Raw genomic sequence first — 13723 nt, forward strand, 5'->3', positions numbered from 1 at the left:
ACATTGGGGAGTCTTGTGGTTCCTTTTTTGACCTCCTAAGCATATTTTAAAACACAACAATTAGGCATTTCCCAAGAAATTGCCAAAACGAATGGGTCAAAGGCCATTGTCCAACAATCTCCATCTTTGAGGGAGAAAATGATTGATAACCAAATGAGAATATTTGAAGACAGGCCAGTTTTACTCAACTTATTTTTCTATTAGTCAGGAAGGAAAGGGAGTCATCATTTTTCGAGAACTTGTAACCACTAAGGTCAAGTGGACATGGGGTGGGTCCAGTTCTCCACTCTCTAAAAGAAACCCTAACACCCTGGACTCCCACCTCTCAGCCGGCCACCTAATCCCAAGCCTCAGCCTTTGTGTTGCCTTTTTTTTTTTTTTTAAATCGTTAAATTCATGTACATGGGACAAGGCTCATAAACTTTAACAAGAAGCACATTTGGGTGCCCTCTTGGCCCCACCAGCATCCATGGATCCGGGGGGCTCAGCGCGCGCGGCGAGGGCGGGAAGCGGAGGCAACTCTCGCCCAGAGGCTGAGACTCGCGCGGCGCTGCGGACTCCCCAGGCCCAGGGCCGGGGTGCGGCTCCCACGGGGTCTCCCGCGCCAGGGGCAGGAGGCTGGGGAATCTCGTCCCTGCCGGGCCGGCGCCCCTGCTTGGCGAACCCGCTGGGGAAAGCGCTGGAACCCGACGCCCCAGCACTTCCGGCCGGGACCCAGCTCAGCCAAAAGGCACCTTTGGGCACCTTTGGGCACCTCGCGCCGGCTCCAGAGAGGTCTGAGGTTAGCGCCCCCAGCCACCCCGCTTTACCAGTGTCTGCTAGTAACCCTGCTTCTTCCAGCTGCGCCCTCGCTGCGGCCCTCGGGCTGGGCTTCAAAAGCCTTTGATCCCTCGGGTAACTCGGGGCTCCCCGCTCGCCCTTGAACCCGCCTCTGGCGTGGCCCGAGTGGCACCAGGCGCTCCCACCCGCCCGCACCCAGCCCTCGGCGAGGAGGCGGCCCGCAAGGCAGCCACGCGGGACCAGTAAGCCGGAAAGCAATTGCAAGGCAATAAAAGGCCACTCGGTGGGTCCCCCAGCTCTTTTCTTGTCCACCTCACCGTCCCCGGGTTACCCCCTCCCCCCGCTTGCAGAAACAATCAAACAAAGACTCAAAAGCCAGGAAATGTCCAATTCACTTCCCTTCGAGTTTATTAATTGCCCACACCCATCGTAAGGGAACTTGGCTGTTCTCAGTGAGGAGCTTGGGGGACCGCAGTTCCCCCCTCGGCGCGGCGGGAACCCTAAGCGCCAGCTTGGGTAACCCCAGAGACCAGAACTCTTGTCTTTAGGCTGCTGAGCGCGACGTGGGCGCCGGGTCCTGGGCGGACCTGTGTTTCCTGTGCTGCTCACCTCCCCAGGCTCTCCGGCCTTTGGGGCTGGCAGGAGGTTAGGGTTGGGGTTGCAACAGAGAAGCCTGGAAATCGGTGTCCTTCCAGGAGCACCTTTGACTCCAGAAAGGGCATTTACATGGATTGCCCCACGCACCTTTGCTGCAAAAGCGCAGACAAGGGCATGAGTTCTGAGCATCAGCCTTGACCACCAGCACCACCTCGGAAATTTGCAAGAGCCAGCAAAACTACATCTGGAGTTCCCTGCTTAAAAACAACAACAACAACAACACCAGGATTATTTTCTTCAACACCCTGGAAACTGTCGGTGTTTATTTAGGAAGTGTGACACAGTTCTTGGGTCCTTAGAAACTCGGACGTGAGGGGGTTTGATTTGGCTCCCAAATAGCTTGAAAAAGAAACAGCGCACCTGGGGTCAGGCGGGTCATCACAATAACAAAAAGCGCGTCTACAAAATAAAAAGCTCTTTTACAAAGAAAGGCAATCCCGGAAATCCACTGCGAGCCTCCCTGATCACCATCCAGCAAGGCCTATTCTCAGGGTTAATTGGCAGGCGGTTTATTGGCGCCTTATTGGTGTTGATTGAAATTTTGCTCCCAGTTCTTTCTTTTAAGAATTAGCATCACAAGTCGATTTACCTGAGTCAATTATCTTTTTAGGGCCTAGGTTTGGTCATAAATTTGCAAATATTCATTAAAGTCACTTTGTAAATATCTTTTGTCAATCGCCACCCAAATCTCCATTATTTCCTAAGAAAGTCTTTTCTTTTTTAAGGTTTCCATAAAAAGAAATTGATCAGGGAGCTATATTTGAATTAAGACATATTAAATCGATGACAGATACATATCATGCTGTGTTTAACAAGAGTTGTACAAGGAGGCGGGTTCCAGATTCTGCACGGCTCTGCAGCACCATTATTCACATTTTTACAGCTTTTCCTTCATGCCTTCACCCATTAAACCATTAAATTTCAGCAATTCAATAAAACAAAACAGTTATAATTTTGAGGAAAAGCTATTTTGAAGGAGGTGGAGGTACCCATTTTATGGCACAATAAAAATGCCCAACAGTCCATATTAAAGGTTAGGTTGTGTTTAATTTCTTCTTTCTCTATTCATCCATCTTTTTTGTTGTGTTTTTTTTTTTGTTTTGTTTTGTTTTCCTCATCATCCTCAGGAGTGAACGGATGCTGCCATTCTGGATGTATTGATGCTCACTGCCATGAAATTAAAATAGAGGACATTCCTTTGAAGTGTTCTGAGAGGAAAAGAAGATTAGTGGTGACAATTCCAAATATGATGCTTTCTCCGTAACCCATCAGTAGAGGTGGCACAGTCGTCTGTCCACCTTCGCCTGGTCCACTCGAGATGTTTTAGCATCTCCGAAAGGAAAAGTGTGAAAGGATTCGTCCCCACCAAATAAAGGCTTGGATTTGGTCACTGTTGTTTATTCCATTTTTTCGTTGTGTTTGCACTCATGCCTTCCTCAGTTCCCCATATTTTGAGCTCCATTGAAGCTTAAGGAAAAAGCCCTTTTAAACTTTGGTTGTAGTATTGTCTTTGTTTGCTTGTCAGTTTTAAAAGAGAAATGACATTCCCAAGGCTCACAGGGAAGGTCCCTGTTAAAACATTGTTCACACCCCTGTCCATGGGACTAGCGAATCAATTATTTTGAAAATCTTTCTTACTACTTGCAGGACCATCTCCCGGATGGTTTTAGGAGGTCTATCTTCACTTAAACTTGCAAACGAATTAAGATGGGAACAGGTTTTATTGTAGCCCCCAAGGGGGGAAAAAAAATCACATTTTAGTCATTATCACCTTTTTTTCCCCTTACAAATAATTTTATGCAGGGCAGCAAAATGAGAATTAAAAGCTGTGACTTTAATTTTTTAGCATCTTGGAGCCTGGTCAAAAGAGGCTTCCTTTTTTCAATAGTTGAAGTGACACTTTGGGGCAGTCGAGTTTTGTAGGTGCCACATCTCTCCCCCTCCCAGCCCAAGGAATGCAGGAAACTACTTCTGTTTCTTCAACTGATTGGGTAGCAAGTCCTTGGAATGGATGGGCCCCGCCAGCTTTCAGAGTTTACAGTAAGACACCTCTCGGGCTAGATCAGTTGATTAGAAAATGCCAAGTTAGAGGTGATTCTATCAGTAAATAAACAGCGAGGCTACTGCTTGATTTTAGAAAAGATTTTCTTAATGAATCAATTCTAATTCGTGGTGATTTCAAAGAAACTGTGGTGCACATGTGGAACGTGTTCTGGACCGGAAAGAAAAATCCAACCTTAAAGGACGCTGTTTATTTAGCTGTTTCTCTCTGGAGAGGTGCTGTCCGGCTCGCCCTGCACTGGCTCTCCAGGAGGCAAAAGTCAGACTCGCTACCCGATGCCCCTCCCTCCCCGGCCCCCCCGTAGACCTCACTGGAGGTGGCAGGTCTAGAACCGACGGACAGGGCGATGACACTTCGAGCCCACTCTCCTGCAGCACGTCGGAGAGTATTTTACGAGTTAAAACGGGGAGGTGAAAGGGCTCCTCTTAGGAAAATGCATTCTGACTTCACCTGGCGTCTTGCGGGCTCGGCAACCAGGCAGACTTTAAGGTCCTTTCTCTCTCTCCGTTTGTGCGCCCTAGACGGGCGCCCGGTGGATCGGGTGTCCATCCCAAACACCACGGTTCAGAAATCACCTCCGCGAGCACGACGAGGGCGCACGCTCGCCAGCCCTCCTCGCGCCGGGCGCGGCCCAGGCCTCCTGCAAGGGGAGGAGGTCGCGTTTGGATGCAGAAGCGACGCAAGGCGCAGCGAGCCGGCGCTTTTTGAAGTTGCGGCCTCCCTCCCCCCTCCCCCCAGCCTCCCGCCCCCGGGGGGCCCCCGGCCCGCCGCCACCCGGTGCCCTCCGGCCGCGTGCCGGCGCACGCTCCCCGCCCGGCGCGTCGTGGGAGCGCGGGGCTGTGCGCGCGCAGGCTCTGCGCAAACTTTCTGCAAGTGCAACTCGGGCATCCCCGCGGAGGCGGGGACGCGGGGCTCCGCGGAGGCGGGGGCGCGGGGAGCAGGCGAGGGCGGCCGCGAGCCCAGGGGCGGATCCCCGCTGGGCCGGGGGCCTGAAAGGGAGCCAATCGGGCGGCCGCGGCGGCTGCCAATCACGCGGCGCCCTCCAATCCCACCCGTGCCATTTCCAAACTCTGGGTCCCACTGTGCAGCTGCGATGTGGGGCTCGCTCTGCCAATCGCCGGAGGACCGAGCGGGCACGGGGATACGCAGAGTTAGGCGGCCAGGACAAAGAAGTTAAAGAGCGCCGAACACATACATGTTTCTGGAGGCGGGCAGAGGGAAAAACGTGCCCCCGGGGCGGGCCCGTGGGTCTGACTGTGTGGCTCCGATGGAGCCCCCTCTGCGCCAGAGGACCCCGCCGGCGCCGAGAGTAGCGGACTTGGCGGCGGCTCAGGCCGGGCCGCTGCGCACCGCGACGGGCTTCCCGGCGCCGGCCCGCCCGCGCGCCCACGCTCGGCGCCGCCCTCGAGCCCCGGCCGCCGACCCCGGCGCGGCCGCCGCTCCGCCGGGACCCGAGCGCACGGCCCGGGCGCGCGGGCCCCCCGCCCCGGCGCGCGCGGCGCGGCCCGAGGCCCCGGCGGCCGCGCACCCCGGCGCGGGGACGCACCCCGGCGGCGGGGGCAGGCGCGGCGCGCGGCCCGCGGCGCCCCCGCCCCCGGCCCCTCCCCCTCCGCCCTCCCCTTCCCCCCCGCCCCCCACCCCGCCTCCGCCTGCCCGCGCGGGCTGCGGCACCACCAACAGTGGCGGCGGCGGCAGCAGCGGCAAAGGCCGCAGCAGGGACGTCGTCCTCCGGAGGGACCTGCCCGCCGCGGCCCCCGCGGCGGCCATGCACGGGGCCCCGCTCGCAGGGGAGCAGCGGCCGGGCGCCGGCTCCCCGCGGCCGCCGGCCCCGCCTCCCCCCGCGGCCGGCGTGTTCATCGCGGCCAGCGGCGCCTACGCGGGCCCGGACGGCAGCGGCGGCGCGGCCCCGGCGCTCTTCCCCGCGCCGCGCGACGCGCCGGGGGCGCCCGGGGGCCCCCCGCTCGCGCTCAACGGCCAGATGCGCCTGGGGCTGGCGGCGGCCGCGGCCGCGGCGGCGGCCGAGCTGTACGGCCGCGCCGAGCCGCCCTTCGCGCCGCGCTCCGGGGACGCGCACTACGGCGCGGTGGCCGCCGCGGCCGCGGCCGCCCTGCACGGCTACGGCGCCGTGAACTTCAACCTGAACCTGGCGGCGGCCGCGGCCGCGGCGGCCGGGCCCGGGCCCCACCTGCAGCCGCAGCACCACGCGCCGCCCCCGGCGCCGCCGCCGGCGCCCGCGCCCGCGCCGCGCCCGCACCCGCGCCCGCACCCGCGCCCCCCCCACCTCGCGGGCGCCGCCGGGGCCTTCCTGCGCTACATGCGGCAGCCAATCAAGCAGGAGCTCATCTGCAAGTGGAGCGACCCCGACGCGCCGGCCGGCGGCGCGCAGCCCTGCTCCAAAACTTTCGGCACCATGCACGAGCTGGTGAGCCACGTCACGGTGGAGCACGTGGGCGGCCCCGAGCAGAGCAGCCACGTCTGCGTCTGGCAGGACTGTCCGCGCGAGGGCAAGCCCTTCAAGGCCAAGTACAAGCTCATCAACCACATCCGCGTGCACACCGGCGAGAAGCCCTTCCCCTGCCCCTTCCCGGGCTGCGGCAAGGTCTTCGCGCGCTCCGAGAACCTCAAGATCCACAAGCGCACTCATACAGGTGGGTGTCCCGCCGCCGGCCCGCCCGCGCCGCCGCCGCCGCTCCGGCGCCCGCTCGCCCGCACTTGTCCCGCCGCCCGCTGCCGCTGCGCGCGTGCCTACGGCCCGGACATGTGACTTCTGTTTTTTCTCTCCCCCCCTTTTTTTCCATGAATAAGTAATTCGATAGCACACACAGGCCCCGTCCGCGTTCCCACACGGTGGAGTCTCCGGCGCGCCCGCAGCCCCGCCGCCGGCACCGGCACCGGCACCGCGCCCCAGCCGCCCGCCGCCGCCGCGCCCGAGCAGCAGCAGCAGCAGCCGCCGAGGAAGGCGCCCAGGACGGTCGGCAGCCCCCCTCCGCCCGGCCCCGGGAACCTGGGGAGGGCGATGGGCAGCGGAGGCCGGAGCGGGGGCCGCGCCCCGCAGGCGCTTCCCGCCCCACCGGGGGGCAGGCCCCGCGCGGCGACCGCGCCCGGGAGAGCGGGCGCGCAGGGGCGCGTGGGGGTTGCTGCGGAATTGGGGTCACCGGGCCCGGCTCGGCGCGGCCCCCCGGAAGGGGAGGGGAGGTCGGGCCTCGCGGGACGGGGCTCGACAGGCGAGAGGGATGCGCCCTCGTCCCCTCGGGACGGCACGCGCGCACGCACACGCACGCACGCCCTTTGCACACCCCACACATCTGCACACGCACACAACACGGGCAGCTGGCACGGCTGTGCACGCGCGCATCCTCCGCGCCCCTCCCGGGGCGGCCGCAGGTCCTGACACCCTCGTTCACGCTTGACCCGGGCGCACCTCCACTCGCACCCGTGCGCACACGCGCGCTCACACGCGCCCCAGGTGTGCAGGAGTGGTTGACGTGTCGTTTTAAAGAAGGTTCTGGGCGGCGGGCAGCGCGAGCTGTAGCGATCCGTGGGCGTTGGGGCCTACCCCCGCCGGGGTGCCCGGGAGAAGCCTCGGCGCTCGGGGACCCCTCGCACCCTCCCCCAGCCCTGCCTTTGGGGGCGCTACGGGCCGGGCTGCGGCCGGCTGCGGCGTGGGGCCGGGGAAGGTCGCGTGGGGCGCGTGTCCCCCGGGGAGGGCCGTGCGCCTTGGGCAGGGGCGCTGGAGCGCGCCAGCGCGGGCGGGATCACCCCTGGAGGACACTCCAGTAACCGGGGTTTGCGCTCGGTAATTGCTCGGCTGGTTTATCGGCGCTGCGGCGAAGGGGAGGCGGCCCCTGGGCGGGGGCGCGGGGCCTTAGGAGAGGCGCGGGAGCCGGGTGGGGGGCGCCCCGGCTTGGCGCTGCCCGCGGCCCCCAGGGCACCAGCTGCTCTCCCGGGAGCGCGGGCCGCGGTGCCGTCGTGGCCGCCGCCTTCGCGGTGCCTCCGCGGGACACTTTCCTCGGCAGTAAACTGGACCCGGCCCGCGGCGCCGGCTGCTCCGGGGGGACCCCCGCGCGCGGTGCTGCCAGATGGCAGGGGCCCGGGGCGCGCCGGCCGCAGGAGGGGAGGGCCGCCCCCACCACAGGGAACCCCTGAAAGCGGCGCCTGCGGCCTGGGGTCCCTTCCCCCGGCGGGACCCCCAAGGGAGTGGGTCTGCCCTCGGGGCCGACCCAGGCCTGCGCCCTCCGGCCGCCTCGCGCTCGGCCCCAGCGCCCGCGGCCGGGGGAGGCGGGGACTCGGCGCCGAAGGGACGGCGCGCGGGTGTGTTCGCGTCGTGCGCGCGGCTGGTACCCCTCGGGGCTCGGGCTGCTCGCGGCCGCGCCCGGGTCGCGCCGCATGTTTTTGGCGGCTCCTGGGCCCCCAGCCTCGGAGCTTTGTGTCCAGAGAGGGACGGTCGCGAACTTCCCCCCCCTGCCCTGCTGCGCGCCCCTTTGGGGGGGATCCCGGGGTCCCGGAACAGACAGATCAAAGGGAGCGATCCCCGGCCGCTCCCCGAGGCCGGCTTCCTGCCCCACGTGCCCAATCGGGTTTCCAGCCGCCCCGGGGTCCCCGGGAGAGGGGCCTGCCGGGCCCCGAGTTGGCGCCCCTGGTCCTCTCCACGGCCGAGGGAGCTGGGTTCCCACGCGCCCCTGCTGTTCGGCCCTGCAGCGTGCACCCCGGGGGCTCAGCCTGTGCGGCTGGGTAGCGCCCCAGCCCCCCTGTGCCCCCGGGAGAAAATGGGCAGCTCGATGGCCTTCCCAGCTTTCCCTTCTATGTTCTTCCTCCACCTTTCCTGAACCCCCAATTCTCTAGCTTCCCCACTGGGTCGCTTCCTTTTACTGGGGCGCCGGCCCCTCTGATCATGCGCAGTGTCGGAGCCGGGCGCGGCCCAGCCTAGTGTTTTCCCCATGCGGGCTGTGCAGGGACGCGAGGATGCCAAACGCAGCCTCCACGGCGCCAGCAGGAGTAGACCCGCTGCAGCCCCATATTGAAGAAAGGCTGCTTTTTTATTATATATATACATATATATATATATAGTTTTGGGGGGATGCCATGTTAAATTGTCATCTCCAACCGAAAGTCAAGTACGGGCCCCAGGACGACGAATATCGCGTTGTGATGGAAAGCCCTGAACTCTGTTTTTGTTACCGGTCACCATCAGAGGATTTTTAAAGTTGTGGTTATCACCATGCTGTGTTGAGCTTCCCCTCTGGTTATCGATCCGCCGGGAGGTCTCTATAAGCAACGTCTAGTTTCATTCCCCAACACTATTTCCAGGCAGAGCAAGGGATAGTCAGGCCCCTGAGCTCTCCCTGCAGAGGCAGCCTGCTGCCCCTTGAAGCAGGTAACATTGGCGAGATTTTAAAAAATTATTTAAAAGGAAACTGAAGTAGGTATATGAAGGGAATAAGAAAAATTCACCACAAAAATTTCTGTACACTAAGATGACTTGATAATAGATTTTTTACCCCCACCCCGCCCCCGGAAAATTATTCACAGCCAAGGAAAAGGCCTTCGGTTATGCTTCACCCCAGTAGCTGCTGAAATGGAGAGAGACTGCACTTTTTTTTAAATAATTTAAATACGAGGGAAAATGTTGTGCAATAATATGGATGCCAGGATTTGCTTCATTATGGACTCCAGTTCGTCAAGCTCCTAGATCCTAGGATGTTCGGGAAAATTCACGAGATGGCCTGTGTCTCCCTTTTTTAATTTTTTATTTTTGCTCTTTAATTCCAGGGTGCTGTGTGGCTGGGTGTCTGGATGCTTGGATGCATTTCCATTTCCTGGACTGGGGGGGCTCTTGTGCCAGCTTCCTGAGCTGGGGTGTTGAGCTTCAAACCCCACCCCCCCCCAGCCAAAAAAAACCTCTGCTAAATAGCCCATCTCTTTTGGACCACTCAGCAAGGTGGAAAGCTGTTAGATTACCTCCTCCTTGCATCAGGGAAATGCCAGATTCTGCCTGAGGCTTGTGGTCTTTATGAATATTTAAGGTTAGGTTCCTTGAGGCTCTTAATTGCCCTGTAAGTTGTGAGAAGCTGGTGGGGTTACAGAGGCCAGCTACCTCTCCTCTGCCCAGCTAGGCTGGTAAAACATCTAGCAGGGGCCTTGTGTGTGTCACAGGTCCCTCTCTTAAGAGAACAGGATTCTCTTTTATTGCCTATTTTTAAGCTCCGTCACTGAAATCATAGGGAACAAAATTGTCACTAATATAACATTGCTGCACAGCATTTTTAATCGCGTGTGTGTTTATTTTGCTTCTCTTTTTTTGACGTTCCTCCCCCAAACATGTGACTTTGGAAGTGTCATTTCATCCACATTTGTCTTGACAGATAAGTCTTGTAAGTTTGCTTGCAAGTTGCCTGTACAGACCCCGACTGCTGGGTCTTCTGTAGGTTTTTCAGTGATGCTTCCTGAACCAGACTCTAGCCATGCTCACCTGGACCCCTTTGGGACCGGAGGGGCTGGCATCCAGCCTCCCACAGGCCCACACCCCAGGAGAAGCCTCCAGGCCAGTGGACCCCAGGCCTAGCCCTGACTCTGGACTGTAGGAATTAGGCTGGGAGTTCATCTTCAAGAAAATGGGAAAATGCATCCTTATTTCTGCTCCAGATCTCTCTCTCAAGTGCGGGGTCCCCGAAAAGCGATTGCTAACATCACCTCTGTTTTGTTGCAGGGGAAAAGCCTTTCAAATGTGAATTTGACGGCTGTGACCGGAAGTTTGCCAACAGCAGTGATCGAAAGAAACATTCCCACGTCCACACCAGCGACAAGCCCTACTACTGCAAGATTCGAGGCTGTGACAAGTCCTACACGCACCCCAGCTCCCTGAGGAAGCACATGAAGATTCACTGCAAGTCCCCACCACCCTCGCCGGGAGCCCTGGGCTACTCCTCAGTGGGGACTCCAGTGGGTGCCCCCCTGTCGCCTGGTCTGGACCCAAACAGGAGTCGCTCCAGCACCCTGTCCCCTCAGGTGACCAACCTCAATGAATGGTACGTTTGCCAGGCCAGTGGCGCCCCCAGCCACCTGCACACACCCTCCAGCAACGGGACCACGTCTGAGTCGGAAGAGGAGGAGATGTACGGGAGCTCGGAAGTTGCGCGGACGATACATTAGAATGTATTAGTAATAATAATAACACGCGGGAGTCCTTGGACCATATCCTAACCTGAGACAATGCCGAGCCTGAGACAAACCCCTGACTCAGACTTGCCACCGGGTCTAATTAGCCCTATTTATTCAGTATGAAACCCTATGGTGTTTGTACATTTAATTAATTTAATTAAGATATTTGGGCTTTTTTTTTTTTTTTTTTTTCCTTAGAGAACAAACAACAACAACAAAAACAACCACCAGGCTGGACTTGTACCTTGCAGGGGGCTGGACTGGGAGCAGATTGTACCAAGGAAAATGGAGCGATTAGTTAATCGAGATACACACTGCCACGCTCTATCTCTACATATGTATATGTCTTTTTCAAGGGGGAGAGAGAGCATTATGTGAGAACTCAAGACCGCAGCCAGGCCCTCTGTATTTCCTGGAGTGCCTCTCGAATGCCTTTGACACCATGATGGGCTTCTTGGGAGCCTTTTTTGCCTCCTCCTTGGGCCCTAATTCTGCAAAGGCCTCTTGATTGTAAACCACACACTTGCTGCATTTGCCAACAGACTTTGGACTGTACCTATGTCCAAAAATATTTGTACAAGCCTTTTGAGTCCTAATGCTTAAACATTTTAATTTCCACTCTTTTATTACTGATCTCACCGTAACACACTATTTTTATACAGGATTATTTCTCCAGTACCCTGCTTACGTGGTTTTAAAAAAAAAAAAAAAAGATGCAGCAACCTTAATACCTCTCCATATACTGTGCTACTGTGATTGTCCAAGCGAAAGTGGAGAGAGAGAAAAGCTGCTGCAACACACAACTGTGAAACTGATATTTTATAAAACGGAAGTTCAAGTGCTTTCTTTTTCTGAGGTTTTTTGTGTTTTTTTTTTTAATCTGAAATCTCAGACGCTGCCTCTTTACTGTGTCTAAACTCGTGTAATAAAGAGATGACGTTTTAGATCCTAAGTTCTTTGGGAAGCCAAAATGAACAGGCAAGTCTAAGGAGGTGTGATGTTGGCATCATGACTATTTTTTGGGAAAGCTGGTTTTCACACAGGCCAGCCCCTCTTTTACACTGTTGGACCAACCTTTCCAAAAGTCTTTATTTTTCCAATGCCTGAAACTGCATCTTCATGCATTTTCTTCCACCTGAGCACCAAGCACACAGAGCTCGATCATCATTTGAAAATGACAGTGTGTGAAGTGTATGATTTACATTAAAAGAGGGGAGGGAGTTGCTATACATATTAAAATTTTCAAAAGGTTTAGAGTTACTACCAAACAATGATGAATGTGTGACCTTTGCCAGAGCTGTCAAGCTAGGATAAAAAAGGTCAAGGACCTAGGACAATAACTCTTAGTCAATTTATTTTCCGTTGGTACAACACATCTCGTGGGCAAAATGTGGTCCATCATAAACATCACACAGATACACTCAAGAGCACTAATTTATCCTCAGAGACCCTCAAGACACCCCCCTCCCCAGGGTTTGTAGAAATTTGTTTTGTGTGCTGTGAGTGGTTGATGTAGTCTTGTCATTGTTAATAACTTGTATGTGAACACTATTATTTGTACAGTTGAATTAATTTATTTTCAGATATCATCTGTTTTTTTTGTTTTTTGCTTCTGGAAGAGTTCAAAGACACCAAAGAATTATAATTATACCTTTTGGTGAGAGATTGTTTATGATCCATGGTTTATTTAAGAAGAAGGAAAAAAAAAAAGGAAAAAATGGGAAAATATATTTTTAAGCTTACTTGAACGAACAACGTAATGTGAAAATCAGGGCTCTTCCTGCATGTGTTTTTTGCATTGTGTTGACGAGATTATACATAGTTTATAGATATATTATAGTACAGTGCATGGTGCTGTCACTTTGAAAGCCTTTCAATGTTGTCTTCAGATTGTTACAGTGAATTTGAAACACGCAGACCCTCCTTTATAAAGAAGAGACCGTAAAACTTGAATATAAAATAATTCTACACTTTTTAAAGTTTATTTGATTTTCCTGATTCACTTTCAAAGCTCTTACAAATAGACAAGAGAAGGTATGAACGGGGGGTGGGAGGGGATAATTTATGTATCGTGAACGTATTCGAGCAAGATATTCCTGATTTATAATGAGTTGTTTTATTTATACAACTTTTTCGCTGGTAGTTTGCACTATTCTTTATTATGCTACAGGTTTATTTATTATGAAACAAAGGAATATGTATTTTATGTATTTTGCCATGCATAGGTTAACTCTTCGCCACAGATTTATGGGTTCCTGATACACCTAAAATAAAACTTCAAATGTGTACCTCCAATAGAGACCAAGCAAGAATGATTATGAAGTAAAACATTTAATAAAGGTATTCTTCCTATGGGTTGCTTATGCTTTACATGGTGGCCTGTTTCTGCCGTTCCCTTACAAAAGAAACAGGTGGCTAATGTAGACAGTAAGTCCTCTCCCCTTGCTCTCTATTTCGTAGCCTCTCTGCAAGCAAGAAGGTCAATTTTTACAGTTTGGGTTAGTTTACAACCTAGTCTAGAAAAGAGTATACTTAGGACTTCTGTCTGGTTCTACCTAACACTGGCATATGTCCAAAGGATGACCATTTTTTCAAAATTAATATCCTTAGGGGTCCTAATCAGTGAAAAGCAAATTCCAGCAATTCTTTGGCACCCAGATGCTAAAAGGATGAAAAGGAGGGAAAGACAGGCTTCTAGACACAAAGGTGAAAGCCAAGTTGGCTGAGCTGAACTAGGTACTGAGTCGTAAACACATCTGGAAATCAATGATGGATCCCAACCTTCTCAGGTACTGGGGATCACAATCCAATTTTATTGTGGTTCCTTTGGTGGAAGTTGAGTGGCTATAAGTTATTTAGCCTTGGGGGTGGGGGGGAGGGGGTCAGGGGTCAAGGAGAAATTAGGTTTCTTCCCTGGCAACAAAATGTCCAAGTGGAAGGTAATTGGCTGTCCACACTGAGGAGGCTGTGTGTTGGCTCGTCTGTCTGTTCCCCCATGACAAAACCGATAAAAGGCAAATGGTGAAAAACAATCAGTTGGGATGTTGACAAGCAGTCCTCCAAAAG

At 55.6% G+C, this 13723-nt stretch overlaps 1 protein-coding gene across 1 annotated transcript; it reads left to right on the forward strand.

Annotated features, from left to right (window-relative positions):
* Positions 1–4694: 4694 nt before the first annotated feature.
* ZIC5 (Zic family member 5) lies at positions 4695–13078 on the forward strand. Its single transcript, XM_037527814.2, has 2 exons — positions 4695–6147; positions 10206–13078. Exons 1-2 carry the CDS (start codon positions 4695–4697, stop codon positions 10646–10648), a joined length of 1896 nt encoding a protein of 631 aa, XP_037383711.1. The 3' UTR covers positions 10649–13078.
* The last annotated feature ends 645 nt before the right edge of the window (positions 13079–13723 follow it).

This window comes from Talpa occidentalis, unplaced genomic scaffold (assembly GCF_014898055.3).
Source record: "Talpa occidentalis isolate TD23 unplaced genomic scaffold, MPIMG_talOcc4v2.1 talOcc4.5, whole genome shotgun sequence".
NCBI classification, from domain to species: domain Eukaryota; kingdom Metazoa; phylum Chordata; class Mammalia; order Eulipotyphla; family Talpidae; genus Talpa; species Talpa occidentalis.

Coding starts and splice junctions, on each gene's coding strand:
- ZIC5 (XM_037527814.2), top strand. CDS start 4,695: ATGTTTCTGGAGGCGGGCAGAGGGAAAAACGTGCCCCCGGGGCGGGCC. Junction 6,148..10,205: donor CCACAAGCGCACTCATACAG/GTGGGTGTCCCG, acceptor GTTTTGTTGCAG/GGGAAAAGCCTTTCAAATGT.